The sequence below is a fragment of the Calonectris borealis genome, unplaced genomic scaffold (assembly GCF_964195595.1).
Source record: "Calonectris borealis unplaced genomic scaffold, bCalBor7.hap1.2 HAP1_SCAFFOLD_50, whole genome shotgun sequence".
NCBI lineage: Eukaryota > Metazoa > Chordata > Aves > Procellariiformes > Procellariidae > Calonectris > Calonectris borealis.
In genome coordinates this window covers 122,058-143,824 of record NW_027441459.1, presented here as the reverse complement: position 1 = coordinate 143,824, position 21,767 = coordinate 122,058, and the positions used below count along the sequence as shown (strand labels likewise).

Here is a 21,767-nt window from a genome sequence, read left to right as displayed (position 1 = left end):
CCTGAGCTGGCTTTGGTGCCCAGTAACTCCACGCAACACACCACCTCTGCTGACCTGAGTGACCACCATAACAGATGGAGCCCAAAGTCATGGACTAAATGAACGCAGTGGAAATTTTGTGTACATTTATGGATATTTTATGGACATTTTACAGGGGTGGTCCATAGACTAAGGGAATGATATCTGTGTATTATATCAAAGGATGGGAAGGGGGATGGTGGGTAATGAGAATGTATTGGATAGTGTGGGACCTGAGCATGATGTAAATGGTATGGAATAAGGGGTGGATACTGTCCTGGTTTTGGCTGGGATGGAGTTGATTTTCTTCCTATTAACTGGTATAGTGCTGTGTTTTGGATGTAGTGTGAGAATAATGTTGATGACACGCTGATGTTTTGGTTGTTGCTAGGTATTGTTTACGCTAGTCAAGGACTTTTCATCTTCCCATGCCCTGCCAGATGTGCAGGGGGCTGGGAGGGAGTGTGGCCAGGGCGGCTGGCCCAGCTGTTCAATAGGCTATTCCATACCATATGACGTCATGCTCAGCATATAAGGCTGGGTGAAGAAGAAGGAGGGGGGGCGTTCGCAGTGATGGCGTGTGTCTTCCCAAGTAACCGTTATGCGTGATGGAGCCCTGCTTTCCTGGCGATGGCTGAACACCTGCCTGCCGATGGGAAGTGGTGAATGAATTCCTTGTTTTGCTTTGCTTGCATGCGCGGCTTTTGCTTTCCCTATTAAACTGTCTTTATCTCAACCCACGAGTTTTTCTCACTTTTACCCTTCTGATTCTCTCCCCCATCCCACCCGGCGAGGGGGGTGAGCGAGCGGCTGCGTGGTATTTGGCTGCTGCCAGGTTAAACCACGACAGGTTTATGTATAGTTCTATGAGTAGTTCTTTCTCTAGCTGAAATAGTATCAGCAACCACATCTCTGCCGGTGTCTGTACCACTGATGGTCTCGGTATTGGTTTGACTACCTGTAATGGTATCGTTGACTCTATACTGGTATCGGGATCTGTAATGGTATTGGTAATGGCATTTGTAATGGTAATTGTACCTTGTCCTGGTTTCGGCTGGGATAGAGTTAATTTTCTTCCCAGTAGCTGGTATAGTGCTGTGTTTTGGATTTAGTATGAGAAGAATGTTGATAACACCCCGATGTTGTGGTTGTTGCTAAGTAGTGTTTATGCAAAATCAAGGACTTTTCAGCTTCCCGTGTTCTGCCAGGTGCACAAGAAGCTGGGAGGAAGCATAGCCAGGACAGCTGACCCAAGTGGCCAATGGGGTATTCCATACCATATGACGTCATGCTCAGTATATAAACTAGGAGGTGCGGTCCAGGAAGCAGCGATCGCTGCTCAGGGACTGGCTAGACATCAGTCGGCGGGTGGTGAGCAATTGCATTCTGCATAACTCATTTTGTATATTCTATTATTATTATTATTATTATTATTATTATTATTATTTTCCCTTTCTTTTCTGTTCTATTAAACTGTCTTTATCTCAGTCCATAAATATTTCTTTTTTTTTCCCCGATTCTCTCCCCCATCCCACTGTGGTGGCGGGGAGTGAGCGAGCAGTTGTGTGGTGTTTGGCTGCCTGCCGGGTTAAACCACAATCATCTGTATCAGTATGTGTAATGTTATCAATATCTGTAATGGGATTGGAATCATAAAATCATAGAATAGTTGGGGTTGGAAGGGAACTTTAAAGGTCATCTAGTCCAACCCGCCTGCCGTGGGCAGGGACATCTTCAACTGGAGCAGGTTGCTCAGAGCCCCGTCCAGCCTGACCTTGAATGTTCCCAGGGACGGGGCATCTACCACCTCTCTGGGCAACCTGTGCCAGTGTTTCACCACACTCATTGTAAAAAAGTTCTGCCTTCTATCTAGTCTGAAACTACACTCTTTTAGTTTAAAACCATTCCCCCTTGTCCTATTGCAACAGGCCCTGCTAAAAAGTCTCTCCCCATCTTTCTTACAAGCCCCCTTCAAGTACTGAAAGGCTGCCTCAGGTGTCCTCAAAGCCACCTCTTCTCCAGGCTGAACAACCCCAACTCTCTCAGCCTTTCTTCACAGCAGAGGCATTCCATCCCCCTGACCATTTTTGTGGCCCTCCTCTGACCCACTCCAACAGCTCCATGTCTTTCCTGGGCTGAGGGCTCCAGAGCTGGACGCAGTGCTCCAGGTGGGGTCTCACCAGGGCAGAATGGAGGGGCAGAATCCCCTCCCTCGACCTGCTGGCCACGCTGCTTTTGATGCAGCCCAGGATACGGTTGGCCTTCTGGGCTGTGAGCACACATTGCTGGCTCATGTCCAGCTTTTGCTCCACCAGGACCCCCAAGTCCTCCTCGGCAGGGCTGCTCTCAATCCGTTCATCCCCCAGCCTGTATGGATACCGGGGGTTGCCCCGACCCAGGTGCAGGACCTTGCACTTGGCCTTGAACCTCCTGATGTTCACACAGGCCCACTTCTCCAGCTTGTCCAGGTCCCTCTGAACGGCATTTGAATGGCATGCCCTCTGAATGGCATCCAACTCCTCGTGGAGCTCGAGAGGAAAAGGAAACAGTTCAATCTCTGCTAGCAAGGTCAGGCTTCGCAGGAAGATTACAGAGCCGCGGTTCGCATATATGCAAGGAGAAGACCCAAAAGATCAAAGCTCCACAAGAGTTGTGACTGGCCAGGGTTGTGTCACAGGGACAAAAAGAAGGGCTTTTTCAAGTATGGGAATGGCAAGAGGAGGAGGTCAAAAGAATGAAGATGGTCACCTGACAACTAATAGGGATGAAGAGCAAGTGGAGGCATTCCATGCTTTTCCTTAGAGCCATAGAATATCTCGAGGTGGAAGGGACCCATAAAGATCATTGAGCCCATCTCCTTGCGCCTCACAGGACTACCTAAAATTAAACCATATGGCTAAGAGGAGTGTCGTCGAGATGCTCCTTGGACTCTGACAGGCTTGGTGCTGTGACCACTACCCAGGGGAACCTGTTCCAGTGACCAACTACCCTCTTGGAGAAGAATCTTTTCCACGTGTCCAGCCTGACCTTCCCCTGATGCAGCTTCATTCCATTTCCTAGTGTCCTCTTGCCTTGGTCTTTAATAATACTGATAGTCCTTATGCTGCCCGGTCTTCTCAGTTGGAAGACCACGACTGCAGGAACAGTGACTGTGTCCATGTCATGGTTTAACCTCAGCCAGCAACTAAGCCCCACACAGCCACTTGTGCACTCCTCCCCGGTGGGATGGGGGAGAGAATCAGAAGAGTAAAAGTGAGAAAACTCGTGGGTTGAGATAAAGGCAGTTTAACAGGTAAAGCAAAAGCCGTGCACAAGCAAAGCAAAAGAAGGCATTCATTCACCAGTTCCCATCGGCAGGTGGGTGTTCAGCCATCCCCAGGGAAGCAGGGCTCCATCACGTGTAACAGTTCCTTGGGAAGACAAATGCCATCACTCTGAACGTCCCTGCCTTCCTTCTTCTTCCCCCAGCTTTATATGCTGAGCATGAACGAAAACAGCTCTGTGTTACCCACGCTGTTTCCAGCACAAATCCAAAACACAGCCCCATCCCATTTACTATAAAGAAAATTGACTTTATCCCAGCCAAAAGCAGCACAGTCCCTTTGTAGACCTTGAAATTGAAAGGGACCAGTTGTACCAGCTGCATGTTCACAAGGCCATGGGGCCTTTTGGGATTCATCCCAGAGTACTGGAGGAGCTAGGGGATCTCACGGCAGGACCCCTCTTGATCACCTACCAAAGGTCTGGGGAGCCTGGGGAGGACCCCACTGACTGGCAGCTAGCCAACATAATTCCAACGTACGCAAGAAGGGCGAGAGGGAAGACCCAGGAACCGACAGACCTCTTGGTCTGACCTCAGTACCTGGAAAAACCATGGAGAAGATCATAATATAAATTGCTGTGCTGGTTTTGTCTGGGATAGAGTTAATTTTCTTCAGAGTAGCTGGTGTGGGGCTGTGTTTTGGATTTGTGCTGGAAACAGTGTGGATAACACAGGGCTGTTTTCTGCTTCTCACCCCACCTCACCAGGGAGAGGGCTGGGGGTGCACAAGAAGGTGGGAGGGGACACAGCTGATACAGCTGACCCCAACCGATCAAAGGGATATTCCATAGCATATGACGTCATGCTCAGCATATAAAGCTGGGCGGGAGGTTGGCGGGGGGGCCACTGCCTGGGCTTCGGTCCGTTGGTGGTGAGCAAGTGTTTTCATTTGCATCATTTGTCTTTCTTGGGTTTTACATTTCTCTCTCTCTGTTATTTTTCTTTTCCTTACAATTTATTATTATTCCTATTCCTATTCCTATTCCTATTCCTATTCCTATTATTATTATTATTATTATTATTATTATTATTATTATTTCTTTTTTAAATGTAAAAATGTAAAGTAACGCTCCGGACACAAGTACAGAGTGGGAGGGGGGTGGCTGGAGAGCAGCCCTGCAGAAAGGGGTCTGGGGGTGCTGGTTGGCAGCAGGCTCCATGTGAGTCTCAGCCTGGGCTTGCCCCACAGCAGTGCCTGCTGCAGGGTGCTGCAGAGCTCTGGGCACTCCCACCACAGCCCCAGCCTCTCGGAAGGACCCAGAAGCTCCTGGGGGTGGGGAGGGGCTCTCATCCTCCCCATCACTCCCAGGGCTCGAGGACAGCAATGGCCCAAGGAATTGGTTCCGTCACTCTTGGGGTGCTGTTGTGTCCTTTCCAGAAGAGCCCCCAGACAGCCGGTGCCACCCCCACCCCCAGGTCCAGTGGCACAGGAGCTGCCCCAAGCTGGTGAACAGAAAAAGCTCTTTCTCCTGCTTCTTGCCTTCTTTCTGACCCACGCGTGGTGCTCCACTCTTCTCCAGGGAAACCCCTGCTCCACAGAGAGCCTTTCCCCAGGGGAGTGTGTCCGTGCTGGCCTGGCCAGTTGTTGCTGGCTCCTTCCCCTGAGGTGCCCACAGGGCCCGGAGCTGGTGCTGCTGCTCTGCAGAGCTGCCCTGGCACCATGGGCTGACTCCATCCTGGCCATGCTGGTGCGGGAGTGAAGCAGATCTGGCCAGACTGGCATCACTGCCCCTGACAGGTTTCTCCCATGGCTCTGGGGCTGTGATACTCCGAGAAATCACAGGGCCTTTCCGCTCTTTCAGGATGTGTTCAGGTGTGTCACTGCATCCAGCCCGTGGCTCCTCACTGAAGATGATGTGAAGCACTCTTCAGGCTGCCTTCCTCGTGCCTGCTGTGTCTCCGCTGCCTCTCTGGCATTGCAGAGCCCCATTGGGCTGTGCATCCTGCAGGTTAGCCCTTTTCCTTTGGGTGACTCCACTTTTGGGGGGAGTTTTGGAAACCTCCATTCACTTTCCACCCCAAGGCACCCAGTGACCCAGAGATGCCCTGTGCTCTCCTGGTGGGTTCAGATCCCCCATCAGAAGGTCGGGCATCTTTGACCAGCCCTGCCATATGTGAGAGAGCCTCAAGCAGATGCCTTTTGACCGTCCAGGATCTCCATGGCATTGGGCACCAGTAAAGTGAAGGCTCACTCCAGCCCTCATTCCCTCACACATCAAGCCATGCCCTTGTCCCCCTAAGCCAATGCAGCACCCAAGCCCAACAGCAGGGCCTTTTAGCCTGCAATTCCCTGAGCGTATTCTGCACTCCTCTGTGGAAAGAAGAGCCCAAGCTGCACACACTGCACGCAGGCAATCCCCTTTATTTACAGACATGCCACAAAGGAGGCCAGCATTGGCGCAGTGATAGACTCATTGAGAGAAGGTCTTTGGGCCAGACAGACTGGCTTCAGCCTCTTGAGAAGGATGATGAAAGCAAACATTTCTGAGCACGATTATAACCAGTACAATGCCCAAAGGACACAAGTTGCCTGAGATCACTTGGAGAAACCTTGTGAAGAGAGATGGGCAGCTTATTTCTGCTGAAATACTACTTCTCGAATCAGGTTCTTCAGGGCATCCTTGAGTTCCTTGTTCCTCATGCTGTAGATGAGGGGGTTCACTGCTGGAGGTACCACTGAGTACAGAACTGTCACCACCAGATCCAGGGATGGGGATGAGGTGGAGGGGGGCTTCAGGTGAGCAAATATGATAGTGCTGACAAACAGGGACACCACGGCCAGGTGAGGGATGCACGTGGAGAAGGCTTTGTGCCGTCCCTGCTCAGAGGGGATCCTCAGCACAGCCCTGAAGATCTGCACGTAGGACACCACGATGAACAAAAAACACCCAAAAACGAAACAGGCACTAAGCACAATGACCCCCACTTCCCTGAGGTAGGTGTGTGAGCAGGAGAGCTTGAGGAGTGGGGGGATTTCACAGAAGAACTGGTCCACAGCATTGCCCTTGCAGAGGGGCAGTGAAAATGTATTGGCAGTGTGCAGCAGAGCAGTGAGAAACCCACTGCCCCAGGCAGCTGCTGCCATGTGGACACAAGCTCTGCTGCCCAGGAGGGTCCCGTAGTGCAGGGGTTTGCAGATGGCAACATAGCGGTCATAGGCCATGATGGTGAGAAGAGAATACTCTGCAATTATCAACAAGGCAAACAGAAAGAGCTGGGCAGCACATCCCAAGTAGGAGATGGCCCTGGTGTCCCAGAGGGAATTGGCCATGGATTTGGGAAAAGTGGTGGAGATGCAGCCTAGGTCGAGGAGGGAGAGGTTGAAGAGGAAGAAGTACATGGGGGTGTGGAGGCGGTTGTCACAGGCTATGGCGGTGATGATGAGGCCGTTGCCCAGCAGGGCAGCCAGGTAGATGCCCAGGAAGAGCCAGAAGTGCAAGAGCTGCAGCTCCCGCGTGTCTGCGAAGGCCAGGAGTAGAAACTCGGTGATGGAGCTGGTGTTGGACATCTGCTGCCTCTGGGCATGGGGGACTGTGCAAGAGGGAAAAGACAGTGACAAGTTAGGAGAAACTTCTCTGAGCAAAATCAAAGCCATTTCTCATAGAACCCCCCCCCAAAGTGTCTCTCTCCATTCAGGAAGACCTTTGGCAGGTCCCCTGCACAAGCTCTGGTTGGTGCTGGCTGAGGGTGCCCCAGGGAGCTGGAGGCTCTGCTCTGGGCTCTGGAGGAGTCAGTCCTGCCCCACAGCAATAGGTAAACAGGAACACGGGTGATCTGAGATTAAATCCACTCGTGATATCAAAGAGCTTCTCAGCATTGTCGCTGCCAATTCACCTGCCTGCAGAGCAGAGCTGTGGGGGTTTTGGTTTGTGCCTTCTGGTCTGGTTGCCCCACCACAGCTGAGCAGTGTTTCTAATGCAGAAATCCTGGGCATTTCTGCTGCACTGCAAGTGAAATCGTGTGGGTCCTGAGAGGCAAAGGGACTGTCCCTCAGTGCAGAGTGAGGACAGCCGCTCTGTCCATCAGCCCTGATCTCAGCTGCCCTGTGCTGGCAGCTCTTTCAGCTGGAGGACTATGGCACTCGCGTGTTCCCCCCAAAAGAAACGGGACACTGCTGGGAGCAGAGGAATCCACGTTCTGAGTGCACATCTCCAAAGCCCTCACCCCATCGTACCTGAGGAGGATTTCAGCTCTCCCCTCCCAACCACGGACACAGAGGGCTCCTCACAGCTGCCCACATACAGCCACCCAGCAGCATTTCAATGGCCTTAGCACCGAGGTGTCTTCTCCATGGGGCTCCTGCATGAAATAGAGATGCCCCGGGAGAGCTTTGCCCTACTGGCGGGCAGCCTGCAGCCCAGCAGGACCTCCCAAGGAAAGACTCAACTCTCCTAAATTTGGCGTGTCCTGGAAGGAGGGAGAGATGTGTGCCAGCCACACATGAAGGGCAGAGGCTCTGCTGTGTGAGTGAGGAGAGCAGGGGGTTGCTCCAGGGAAAGCATCTGCACTGCAGGGGATGGCAGGGAGGTGCCTGAACCCCTCCTGCCATGGCCTTTCTGGGAGCAGATCTTTCTTCCTCGCTGCCCATGGCTCTGCTGCCTGGAGGTCTTCTGGGCCAGGACCTGTTTGTCTGCCCTCACCTCTCCTCCCTCTTCATGCTCACAGAGCCCATCCACCCTGCTGCGTGCTCAGCTCTGCCCTGCAGACACCTCCTGGCAGCAGGGCACTGCCCAGGGACATCTCGGTGTGTGCAGGGGCTAAGGAGCAGCTCAGGCAAGTCCTAACGAGAACTGGGGTCTCATTGCCTACTCCAGAGCAGAGCAATCAATTCCCATCTCCCACTGCCCACCCAGACAACCCAGGGGAGAAAACTCAAAGCACACACTTCTTCCCTTTAAGGTAATCCCCTGCCTCGACACCCATCTTTAACATGACCCTCTGCAAATGTCCTCCGGCTGATGGAGAAGCCTGAGCAGCCCTGACCCATACTGCACCCTCTGGACAGCAGAAGGACCCTGCCCTGCTGGGGCTCACTCCTTCCACCCACAGCTTCTCCCCACACCGTCGTGGGGAGCTCCCCGGGCAGGCTGAGTGCTGACCCTGGCAGGCGGCAGAGTCCCTGCCCTGGTGCTCAGCCCCATGGGGCGCAGGGACCCTGCTCGGAAGGACAGCCCTGGCCCCCCCTGCCTGCACACACGCCTTCACCCCCTGGAGCAGTGCCTTGGAGAAGGCAGCCGTCATGCCCTCTCCTTCTGACGGTGCAGCAGGGAAGCCCTGCTCTGCAGCACGTCCTCCTCCTCTACAGCAGGGAAGCTGAGAGAGTCCTCCTGAAAGATCATAGTTGCTGTGGCATGTACCAGCTTTTGGATATCCCTCCAGGAACAGCAGCTACATTGTCCTGCACCCAGGCACTTACCATGTAGAGGGCTGTGAAGATCTCTCCGCGCAGTGAGCTCTCAGCATCCTCCCACTCCGGACTGCCTTTACGCTCTCTCTGCCTCGCTCCCTCCCCTCGCTGCCTGCAGGCAGTGCCCTCAGCCCTGCTGTGCTTTGCAGAGGAGCTGCTCCTGGGCAGAGCTGTCTCTCTGCAGCACTGCCCACTTGCCAGGAGCTCCCTCCTTCCAGGAGCCCAGCCCAGCTCAGCAGCAGAGGACCAGCCCAAGGCAGCACTTGCTCTGCCCCTCAGGGCTCCCTCGAGGGGTCCCTGGAGCTCCAGGTGAACCTGCTGGGAAACAGCCTGAAGTCATCCCTGATCTTCCCTCCCTCAGCTGTGCAGAGACACTTACTTCTCCTCTCAGGAAAAGACTTGGACATGAGAATCCCCTTTCTTTGTCCCAGCATTAGACAGGACTCCCAGGAAGGTGACAAGCAAAGACCTAATTTCTCCAAGCTGGGGGATATCCCTCACGTGAATGAAATAGGCATTTCAGTGTGGCTTTGTAGTCCTAGGGCTCAAAAGACATTCAGCTCTCTGTTGTCCACGCCATGTCTCTGCTCTGAAGCAAAACCTTTGCACACAGGGGGTCTTGGGCGCTTGGGACCAGGTTTCCTTAGGGCAGGGATGAGCTTGCCTGCTTCCACAGCTGCAGGGCTTCAGCCCAAACGTGCAGCAATGGCCTCAGCCAGGGCCACAGGCAGGAAGAGCTGGAGCTGCTCCTGAGGAGACAGAGCTGTCACATGGTTGCAGAGCTCAGGACAGCTGCTCTTCAAGGACAGCATCCTCCAAGCTCAGCAAGGCTCCAGATCAAAACTCCCTCTGAACTTGAAAGGCCATTGAAGGGCACCAGAAGGAGCGTTCACTGCTTCAGGAACAGTTAAAGAAGAAAAAAAGGTACTCTGTGGCCACTGCTGAATGTGGTGAGAGCAGGAGCAGATAGATCTGAGATTCTCAGTGTCCTTTCTGCCTCAGTCTTCCCCAGCAAGGTCTGCCAGGCCTCTGGGACTCAGGGCAGGACTCTGGAGGAGATCAAGCAGCGGTGCATGGGGATCAAGTCAGGGATCACTTGAGCCAATGCAATCCTTACCAGTCGAGGGGACAGGAGGGGCGGCATCCCAGGGAGCTGAGAGAGCAGCCCAAGGTCACAGTGAAGCCACTCTCCATTATCTTTCAAAGGTGGTGGTGTCTGTGGGGATTCCCTGATGACTCGCAGCACCCAAACCTTGCACGCACCTTTCAAAACTGCCCCCGAGGATGTGCAGAGGAGCGGAAGGCTGTGCCCCAGATCATGTTCCCTCAGATCCCATTTCTGGGGGTCTGAAAGAGAAGGTGACTGGATTTACTGGATTTAGCTTGTCTCTCGCCACCCTCTTTGCTTTCTGTGATGAAAGGACAGGACTGCTGGACACAGGGAGACCAGTGGTTGTCTTTTAAGCAGGTAGCCAGTGAAGTTTTCAACATCACCCCCCACAATATTCGTGTGCCTAAGTTTGGACATTATGGTCTTCATGGGTGGATAAGTAGATGGGTAAATAACCAGATGGATGGTCTGGCTCAGAGGGACGTGATCAATGCGTGGTACTCTGCCTGCAGGCATCGAGCTAGTAGGGTCCTGCAGGGGTCTGTCCTGCCACCTGCCCTCTTTAACGTGCTTTTAATGACCCGGAGGAGATGAGCGAGTGCTTTTTCATAGCAATTTTAGATGACACCATATTCAGGAGAGCAGACGCTGCACTGGAGGGCAGGCCTGCCATCCCGAAGGACAAAGACAGGCCAGAGGGATTCGCAAAAAGTAACATCATGATGTCCAATAAACACAAATCTGAAGTCCTACCTTGAGGTGCACCAATCCCGTGCAATGACAGAGGCCAGGGGCTGTGTGGCTGGGTAGCAGCTCTGCGGGAAAGGCTCTGGTGGTCCTTGGGTTCTATTAGGCAAAACGGAAGCCATCAGCAAAGAAGGCCAACAGCATCCTTTGCTTCTCTTTTCATTCCTTGAAATTACAAGTGCTTCTCTTTTCTTATCCTAATACCCTCCAAAAAGAACAGCCTACCCTCTTAAACATTTCCCCATTAGCCGTGCATTTCTTGTTTCGTTCCCTCTTTTGGCATTTCTGAGATGGTTGCTGTGGAAGTTTTCAACCTTGGGTAGCAATTCCATTAAGCACATCATTCTCTTTCAGTCCTTGGAGTGTCCTGCAATTCCCCATATTGTTACCCTGTTTGAGACACTGACCCACAAACCTTAACTGCTGATGTGTTGGAGTTTCAGTCCAGACGGACCTTGACACACATGGGGACTTGGCCAACAGAAACCTCCTGAAGTTTTAAAGGCAAAGGGGGCAAGGTCTGCACTGGGTCAGAAGAACCTCGTGCATCAGGACAGGCTGGGACCTGACTGGCTGAGGATTGTTCTGAGGAGAAGGGCATGGGAGTTCTGGTGGATGCCATAGGAGCCCATGGGTTTCCCATTTGGAAAGGAGGATGGAGAAACTGGAGAAGGTCCAGAGGAAGGCTGTTACCTTGGGCTTAGGAGCCTAAAGCACATGAGCTGTGTGGAGAGGCTGAGGCAACTGGGCCTCTTTAGTCTGCTGAAGGGGAGGCACAGGGCACTCTAAAAGCAGGCGACACCTGCCTGGAGAGGTGGTGGAGCCAAGCTCTTCTGCAATGGCAGATGCTATGGCAGAAACAACAGCCACAAGGCTTCTTCCTGGGGGCTTCAGACTGGGCCTCAGGAAAGACTGGCTAGGAGGGTGATGCTGCAGTGCAGCAGGACACCCAGAGACTCTCTGTGCTCTCCATGTTTGGAGGTTTTCAGGTTTCAGCTCTACAAAGTCACAGCCGACCTGATCCGCAGTTGATGATTCCCCACCTCTAGAGAGGTTTGCTGCTTACCAGGGACTCATATAAGGGATGTCACCAAGAGGCTTCCAAGACTCCTACAATCCACTATTATCCGCTGCTGTTGTTTCACGTGGGCACCAGTGCCTCAGCCAGGAGAAGTCTGAGGGCTATCAAGAAGGATTACAGAGCCCTGGGAGCGATGGGAAGGCACTCTGCACCTGAAGAGCAGCACAGAGGAACTCCAGCCAGTAAGACAGCTTCGTCGGGGGCCCAACTTAAATGCCTCTATGCAAACGCATGGAGCATGGGGAATAAAGAGGAGTTAGAGACGTGCACACGCCTTCAGGGCTACAATCTTATTGGAATCAGGGAAATGTGGTGGGATGGCTCCTGTGAGTGGAGTGTTGGGATGGAGGGATACAGGCTTTTTAGGAAGGACAGGCAGAGGAGATGAGGAGGGGGTGTCGCCCTCTATGTCAATGACCAGCATGGAGCTCCGCCTGGCGATGGATGAGGAGCCGACTGAGAGCTTATGGGTCAGGATTAAAGGCAGGGCAGGGACAGGTGACATTATGGTGGGGGTCTGATACAGGTCACCTGACCAGGAAGACCGAGCAGATGAGGCCCTCTATAGACAGATAGAAACAGCCTCACGTTCACAAGCCCTGGTCCTCATGGGGGACTTCAACCACCTCGATATCCGTTGCAGGGACAACACGGCAGAGTATAAGCAATCTGGGATGTTTCTGGAATGCGTCGATGATAACTTCCTTCTCCAAGTGATAGAGGAGCCAACGAGGAGAGGTGCTATGTTTTTCTCACCAACAAGGAGGGGCTGATGGGGAATGTGAAGCTCAAGGGCAGCCTTGGCTGCAGTGACCATGAAATGGTGGAGTTCAAGATCCTTAGGGCACCGAGGAGGGCACACAGCAAGCTCAGTACCCTGGACTTGAGGAGAGCGGACATTGGCCTCTTGAGGGATCTGCTTGGTAGAGTGCCATGGGATAAAGCCCTGGAGGGAAGAGGGGCCCAAGAAAGATGGTTAATACTCAAGGATCACCGCCTCCAAGATCAGGTGCGATGCACGTCAACAAAGAGGAAGTCAGGCAAAACAGGCATCCTGGCCTGTATCAGAAATAGTGTGGCCAGCAGAGGTGATCGTGCCCCTGTACTCGGCACTGATGAGGCCGCACATCGAATACTGTGTTCAGTTTTGGGCCCCTCACTACAAGAAGGACATGGAGGTGCTGGAGCGTGTCCAGAGGAGGGCAACGAAGCTGGTGAAGGGCCTGGAGCACAAGCCTTATGAGGAGCGGCTGAGGGAACTGGGGTTGTTTAGCCTGGAGAAGAGGAGGCTGAGGGGAGACCTCATCGCGCTCTACAACTACCTGAAAGTAGTGATAGGACGAGAGGAAATGGCCTCAAGTTGCACCAAGGGAGGTTTAGATTGAACATTAGGAGAAATTTCTTTACTGAAAGAGTGGTCAGGCCTTGGAACAGGCTGCCCAGGAAAGTGGTGGAGTCACCATCCCTGGAGGTATTTAAAAGACGTGTACATGAGGCCCTTAGGGACATGGTGTAGTGGGCATGGTGTGTTGGGTTGACGGTTGGACACGATGATCTTAGAGGTCTTTTCCAACCTGTATGATTCTATGATTCTATGATTCTATGAAAACCACCAGGAGGCCTGCATGGATGAACAAGGAGCTCCTGGACAAACTCAAACACAAAAAGGAAGAGGGTGGGAGCAAGGACAGGTAGTCTGGGAGGAATACAGAGAAATTTTCTAAGTCGCCAGGGATCAGTTAGCAAAGCTAAAGCCATGAGAGAATTAAATCTGGCCAGGGACGTCAAGAGCAACAAGAAAAGCTTCTATAGTACATCGGGGATAAAAGGAAGAGTAGGGAGAATGTGGGCCCTCGCTGGAATGAAACGGGAGACCTGGTTACCCCAGATACAGAGAAGGCTGAGGTACTCAATGACTTTTCTGCCTCAGCCTTCACCAGCAAGTGCTCAAGCCTCACCGCCCAAAGCCACAGAAGGCAAAGGCAGGGACTGGGAGAATGAAGAGCCACCCACTGTAGGAGAAGATCAGGTTTGAGACTGTCTAAGGAACTTGAAGGTGCACAAGTCCATGGGACCTGATGAGATCCATCCATGGGTCCTGAAGGAACTGACAGATGACATTGCTAAGCCACGATCCATGATAGTTGAGATGCTGTGGCAATCCGGTAAAGTTCCTGCTGACTGGAAAAGGGGAAACATAACCCCCATTTTTGAAACGGGAAGAAAGGAAGACCCGGGGGACTACAGGCCAGGCAGTCTCACCTCTGTGCCTGGGAAGATCATGGAACAGATCCTCCTGGAAGCTATGCTAAGGCACACGGAAGACAGGGAGGTGAGTCGAGACAGCCAGCATGGCTTCACCCAGGGCGAGTCCTTCCTGACCAACCTAGTGGCCTTCTATGATGGAGTGACTACATCAGTGGACATGGAAAGGGCTACAGCTGTCGTCTATCTGGACCTCTGTAAGGCCTTTGACACGGTCCCCCACAACACCCTTCTCTCTAATTTGGAGAGGTATGGCTTCGATGGGTAGACAGTCCAGTGGGTGAGGAATTGGTTGGATGTTTGCATCCAGAGGGTAGTGGCCAATGGCTCAATGTCCAGATGGAGATCGGTGACCAGTGGTGTCCCGCAGGGGTCTGTATTGGGACCGTTACTGTTTAATATCTTCATCAATGACATAGACAGTGGGATCGAGTGCACCATCAGCAGGTTTGCAGATGACACCAAAGCGACTGGTACAGTTGACACACCTGAGGGATGGGATGCCATCCAGAGGGACCTGGACAAGCTGGAGAAGTGGGCCCATGTGAACCTCAGGAGGTTCAACAAGGCCAAGTGCAAGATCCTGCACCGGGGTTGGGTCAAGCCCTGGTCTCAATACAGGCTGGGGGATGAAGGGATTGAGAGCAGCCCTGCTGAGAAGGACTTGGGAGTCCTGGTGGAGGAAAAGCTGGACAAGCTGGCAAAGTGTGCTCGCAGCCCAGAAGGCCAACCGTATCCTGGGCTGCATCAAAAGCAGCATGGCCAGCAGGTCGAGGGAGGGGATTCTGCCCCTCCATTCTGCTCTGGTGAGACCCCACCTGGAGCACTGCGTCCAGCTCTGGAGCCCTCAGCACAGGAAAGACATGGAGCTGTTGGAGTGGGTCAGAGAAGGGCCACAAAAATGGTCAGGGGGATGGAACGCCTCTGCTGTGAAGAAAGGCTGAGAGAGTTGGGGTTGTTCAGCCTGGAGAAGAGGCGGCTTTGGGGAGAGCTTATTGCAGCCTTTCAGTACTTGAAGGGGGCTTATAAGAATGATGGGGAGAGACTTTTTAGCAGGGCCTGTTGCGACAGGACAAGGGGGAAGGGTTTTAAACTAAAAGAGGGTAGTTTCAGATTCGATAGAAGGAAGAAGTTTTTTACCATGAGGTTGGTGAAACACTGGCACAGGTTGCCCAGAGAGGTGGTAGATGCCCCATCCCTGGAGACATTCAAGGTCAGGTTGGACGGGGCTCTGAGCAACCTGCTCTAGCTGAAGATGTCCCTGCTCACGGCAGGGGGGTTGGACTAGATGACCTTTAAAGGTCCCTTCCAACCCAAACTATTCTATGATTCTATGATACTGATCCCATTGCAGATATTGATATCATTACACATACTGATACAGATGATTGTGGTATAACCCGGCAGGCAGCCAAACACCACACAGCTGCTCACTCACTGCCCCCCACCACAGTGGGATGGGGGAGAGAATCGGAAAAAAAAAAAGTAAAATTTGTGGATTGAGATAAAGACAGTTTAATAGTACAGAAAAGAAAGGGAAAATAATAATAATAATGGTGATAGAATATACATATATTTACGGTCTTTTCTTTGGACAGCTGGAAAGTCTTTGCTAATGCAATCAATTCTGCTGCTTGGGCACTCAGCTTCAGACTGAGTGCTGAAGCCTCTGCTACTTCATTTTCAGTAGTTTCTGAATAACCTCTAACCCAGTTACTGTTCAGATAATATGAGGACCTGTCAACACAGAGTTCAAGATCAGGATCTGGAAATGGTACGTCTGTTAAGTATTTTCAAGTCTTTCTGGCTTCGCAGGCTGTTATCACACAATAAGGATGTGGATTTCCTTCCTCAGGAGTGGGGAGTAGAGTAGCAGGGTTCAGCGTGTTACATCGCTTCATTGTTATGTTTTCCACCGTTAAGAGAATCAGCTCATAATGATGTACCCAGTGCCTGGGTAAGGTGCTGTGATAGCAGCATTTCAACTTCATGTGGCCTTTGTACGACTAGAGGGGATCCAAGTACCACATTGTCACTCTGTTCAACCAGGTGTGCTGCGGCAGCTGTCCTAGGGACACAAGCAAAGGGTCCTTGAGCTACCAGACTGGTCTGGTTTTGGCTGGGATAGTTACATTTCTTCACGTACAAACATGAAGTCTGGCAATCCCAGAGCAGGTGCAGTTGTTAATGTGTCTTCAAAAGCTCAAATGTCTTTCCCTTGTCTGTTGTCCAGTGAAGGGGTTCTCCAGCATCTCGAGCAGGAGTCTGTATCAGTGGTTTTGCCATCTCCCCAGAAGCAGCTTGTGGCAGGTGCACCCACCCCGATAAAAGACCGGGGGCATCAGGACCGCTGCGTCCTTACTTTTCGCGCCCTTACGGTGGCGAGTGCCCACCATCACGTACGCACTTTGGGTCAGTAATTATGGTCACGTATACACCTTGGGCGAGGAGTAAGAAAGTTAAGGCTCTCAGCCACTCAGAGTTGACCACAGGTCAGATTCAACTAAGGTATAAATGGAGCCCCACCAGAGGGCAAGTTGAGTTCGTCCTCCTCCGAGCAGCAGGTTAGGGACTCTCGTTAGGTCGTGCAGAGTGGAAATTAGAAAGGCAAAAGCCCAGCTAGAGCACAATCTGGCCACTGTCGTAAGAGACAACAAAAAATGTTTTTACAAATATATTAATGACAAAAAAAGAGCCAAGGAGAATCTGCATCCTTTATTGGATGTGGGGGGGAACAGTGCCACCGAGGACGAGGAGAAGGCTGAGGTACTCAATGCCTTCTTTGCCTCAGTCTTTAGTAGTCAGAGCGGTTATCCTCAGGGTATTCAGCCCCCTGAGCTGGAAGACAGGGACGGTGAGCAGGATAAACCCCCCATAATCCAAGTTAACAACCTACTACGCTGCCTGGACGCTCACAAGTCTATGGGGCCAGATGGGATCCACCCGAGGGTACTGAGGGAGCTGGCGGAGGAGCTTGCCAAGCTGCTCTCCATCATTTACCATCAGTCCTGGTTAACTGTGGAAGTCCCATATGACTGGAGGCTTGCCAACGTGATGCCCATCTACAAGAAGGGCCAGAAGGAGGATCCAGGGATCTACAGGCCGGTCAGCCTGACCTTGGTGCCAGGGAGGGTTACGGAGCGGTTCGTCTTGAGGGCGCTCACAAGCCACGTGCGGGACAACCAGAGGATCGGGCCCAGCCAGCACGGGTTCATGAAAGGCAGGTCCTGCTTGACCAACCTGATCTCCTTCTATGACCAGGTGACCCGCCCAGTGCATGAGGGAAAGACTGTGGATGTGGTCTACCTGGACTTCAGTAAAGCCTTTGACACTGTCTCCCACAGCATTCTCCTAGAGAAGCTGGTGGCTCACGACTTAGACAGGTACACTCTTTGCTGGGTAAAAAACTGGCTGGACGGCCGAGCCCAGAGAGTTGTGGTGAATGGAGTTAAATCCAGTTGGCGGCCGGTCATGAGCGGTGTTCCCCAGGGCTCAGTACTGGGGCTGGTCCTGTTCAATATTTTTATCAAAGATCTGGACGAGGGGATCGAGTGCTTCCTCAGTAAGTTTGCAGACAACACCAAGCTGTGCGGGAGTGTTGATCTGCTGGAGGGTAGGAAGGCTCTGCAGAGGGACCTGGACAGGCTGGATCGATGGGCTGAGGACAACTGTATGAGGTTCAACAAGGCCAAGTGCCAAGTACTGCACTTCGGCCACACCAACCCCAGGCAACGCTACAGGCTTGGGGAAGAGTGGCTGGAAAGCTGCCCGGAGGAAAAGGACCTGGGGGTGCTGGTTGACAGCCGGCTGAACATGAGCCGGCAGTGTGCCCAGGTGGCCAAAGTCAACGGCATCCTGGCCTGTATCAGAACTAGTGTGGCCAGCAGGAGTAGGGAGGTGATCGTGCCCCTGTACTCGGCACTGGTAAGGCCACACCTCGAATCCTGTGTTCAGTTTTGGGCCCCTCACTACAAGAAGGACATTGAGGTGTTGGAGCGTGTCCAGGGAAGAGCAACGAAGCTGGTGAAGGGCCTGGAGCACAAGTCAGATGAGGAGCGACTGAGGGATCTGGGACTGTTTAGTCTGGAGAAGAGGAGGCTGAGGAGAGACCTCATCGCACTCTACAACTACCTGAAAGGAGGTTGTAGCGAGGTGGGTGTTGGTCTCTTCTCCCAAGGAACAAGCGATAGGACGAGAGGAAATGGCCTCAAGTTGTGCCAAGGGAGGTTTAGACTGGACATTAGGAAACATTTCTTTACTGAAAGAGTGGTTAAACATTGGAACAGGCTGCCCAGTGGTGGAGTCACCATCCCTGGAAGTATTTAAAAGATGTGTAGATGAGGCGCTTCGGGACATGGTTTAGAGGGCATGGTGGTGTTGGGTTGACGGTTGGACTCGATGATCTTAGAGGTCTTTTCCAACCTTAATGATTCTATGATTCTATGATTCTATGACCCCAGCCACCTTAGACCTCTCATTAGAGGCCTACTGGACGCCTTAAAAATACATGTTCAGTCTCTCAGAGAAAGGATCCAGAGGGCCATAGAACACAATCAGCAAAACCCTCAGGATCCACCCACACACGTGCTGACTTAGGTGGAGATGTTATGCAATATCGTCACTCACGGGCATGAGATGGGATGGGCTGATCCCAGCATTGGCGCCGATGGGAATAGGAGGGTTCGACTAGCCAGCCGAAACTTCCACCCCAGACAGTCTCCCCGCAGGGAGCCTCTACCAATAGACAGGATTGTGCCCATGATCCGGGAAGGAATGACCTTTAGCAAAAAGCTCTAATGCTGGGAGTACTCCGGGTGGTGCTGCACGGGCAACCCACTGACCATATCCAGAAACTGGTGGAGTTACTAGAGGGGAAAACCAAAGATCAAGGGAAAACACCAGCAACCACCCTCCCTCACAATAGCACAGACACAATTGACACTTTCTCATCCCTGCGAGGGGAACTGAAGGAGTTAAAAAAACAGAAGCCGCGGTTTGGGGCTTGGGCCGCCCACTCCGCATGGTGAATTCCTGCCAATGGTCCACTGACAAGGAACCGTATATACATATCCCCGTGGGTCCAAAGCAAATAAGTCTAGAGTTCTTAATTGATACAGTTCTTAACTGAACCTAAATTAGCATTCTAAATAAGCAACAAGCCAATGAGTTAGGAATTAAACCATCAAGAAAGACTCTAAACATAATCCGGGTGACGGGTGCAGCAGAAAAATGTTGCATAACTTGGACTCAACTTTGGCTACCTGGAGAAAAGCAGATGATGGCTGTGGAGGTGGTTTTAAGCCCTCTTAAGGGAAATACACTGGGATTTGATGTATTAGTGGGCAAGCAGTTGTATCTACCTGATAGCAAGGTGTGGAGTTTTGGAAGTAGAGGAGCAGAGGCTGTCCATGTTAGGACCCTGCAGCTTGCTCCCACCCTACCGCAACCTGAAGTAACCTGCGTTTCTCAATAGCCGCTACCAACCGCAGCTAAATGGGGCATTTCAGAGGTAATTAGTGACCTCGAAAAGAGACAGATCATAAGTTGCACACACTCCCCTTATAATTCTCCAGTCTGGCCAGTTCATAAGCCAGATGAGCAGTGGTGCCTAATGACTGACTGCCAAAGATTAAACAATAATACCCCACCGCTAACGGCTGCTCTCCCAAGTCTAACCTCTACAGGAACAGCAACAGGCAGGCGCCCACCCGTGGGTGGCCGCCCTGGATGTCAGGGATATGTCTTTCATGATCCCATTAAGAGGAGAGGATAAGCCTCAGTTTGCCTTTACCTGGGAAGGGACCCAATACACCTTTAATCGACGCCCACAAGGATACAAACACTCCCTCACGGTTGCCCACAATGCCTTGGCCAAACTCCTCGACACGGTGGAGGTGCCATCAGGCATCCAAATGTATCAGTGCATAAACGATATCCTACTTGGTGGAGATAATAAAGAAGAGGCAGGGCAAATGGCCAAAGCCATCTGGAACCAGTTGACTACAAAGGGGCTAGCTATTCCGCCTTCCAAATCTCAAGGTCTCGGACAAGAAATTAAATTCCTAGGAGCTTGGTGGATAGCCGGAGCAGTTGCGGTACCCAATGACACTCTGTCAGCTCTTGAGAAAGGGCAAACTCCAGGCAATAAGACAGAATTAGAGCAACTGGTAGGTACAACAGGCTATTGGAGAAAGCATATAGCGGGCTTTTCGGTGATTGCCTGCCCTTTCTATGACTTGCCCTGAAAGAATAAGGAAGGGGATTGGACTCCAGGACATACAGAGGCACTTATTGTCCTGAAGGATGAACTTAAGACCTATCAGAGGCTAGACCCACTACACTCACAAGACCTGTTGAGGGTAGAATGGGGGTTAGACCTTTATCGTTCTCTTCTACCTCATTCAAGGAAGCTGCACAACGGTAGTTAGAGTGAGACTGGGAGAAGGGACTCCTCTCACTTGCCAGGGCAGTTAAGGAGGCAGAGAGGTTACGTACTTCTAAGACATTACAGTACAAGGGCCTTTTCCCCTGTTAAATTCGATCCTCAAGGGATCACCCCCTCCTGAGGGAGTAGCCCAGAAGGCTACGATACCAAAGTGGAATGCCTATGGTGAGGGATTTAGTCTGTTACTGTCATGAAGAGAGGGCCTGGTCAAAGCCTCTACGCTCTAACAACCTGCGAATCCGGATCCGGTTTTGCTGGGCCAACCCTAGAATCCTTCACCAATCAAAGAGGTGCCCAAACTGACCGCAGGCTCAGGTGCACAAGGGATGTGCTTCTCAGATGCATCAGCCTGCCGACTGGGATCCAGGTAGCAACATAAAGCAGCAGCTTTGGAAATTGGTGCTGGGAAAAGGATTACAGAGGAGAGGGAAGGGAGCGCACAGGCAGGGGAGTTGCACCCTCCTGCTGGCAGCAGAGAAGGGCGCTGCCATAATTTACACTGATTCCTACACAACCTCTATGGGTGCCACAGAGTGGATATGCTGGTGGAAATCCAATCAGTGGGAAGCAGGCCGTACAAAAGTCTGGAGAGCTGGAGACGGGCAGCGATTGTTAGAAATAGGCAGATCCCGACCCCTAAGGTGGGATGGGGAAAAGGCCATGCACGAAATGGAACCCCTGCTGTGAAATGGAATCAACAGGTAGATCACCTAGCTCAAATTAAGGTAGTAGACAGCGAAAAAGAAGATTGGGGGTGGTTGGCTGAGTGGCTGCACATTAAGCGAGGCCACCCGGAGAAAGCAGACCTCTATTATGAGTGTTGTCCCAGGGATGGCCAGTGTCCATGAGAACATGTGAAGCAGTCCTTATGGCTTGTCCACAATGTCAGATAAGGCTTAAGGCAAACCGCCCAAATTGAGCTCCAGCCCTGTGGAGGGATTTTTATTAAATAACGGTCATCCTATGAACATTCCAAGCACTGAGGATTTGTTAGTAATAGTATAAGGCTGCTAAAGAGCAATTGTAGTTTTAGAGTCTCTGAAGTGATAGTAGAGTAGGAAAAACAGGCTGAGGAACGTAAATATCAGTGGATTATGTAACGGAATGCAGGCGCAGGAAGCGTTCGCGTGGACACCTGCTTTTGACCAATCTGTGTATGTTAAGATTCGTGTGCTTGCTGACTGTAAACCAATAGAGGATTCGTAGGTGCGCGTGTTAGTGTGGCTAGCTTATAAAAGTAGCACAATATCTTGAAATAAAGGAGAATGACCATACCCACATTGGGACTCCTCATTACTCCGGGAACGCGCTCCTATTCCGACCCCGGGTCACTCCAACATCTGGTAGCAGAGGATGTGGAAACATGCTGGG

At 52.0% G+C, this 21,767-nt stretch overlaps 1 protein-coding gene across 1 annotated transcript; it reads right to left on the bottom strand.

Annotated features, from left to right (window-relative positions):
• Window positions 1-5,912: 5,912 nt before the first annotated feature.
• On the bottom strand, window positions 5,913-6,848 carry LOC142076466 (olfactory receptor 14C36-like). The gene has a single exon (XM_075138756.1). The coding sequence runs from the start codon at window positions 6,846-6,848 to the stop codon at window positions 5,913-5,915; it is 936 nt and encodes a 311-aa protein (XP_074994857.1).
• Between the last annotated feature and the right edge of the window lie 14,919 nt (window positions 6,849-21,767).

Bases quoted from the DNA above. Each gene is read 5' to 3' on its own strand.
- LOC142076466 (XM_075138756.1), bottom strand. From the start codon at position 6,848: ATGTCCAACACCAGCTCCATCACCGAGTTTCTACTCCTGGCCTTCGCA.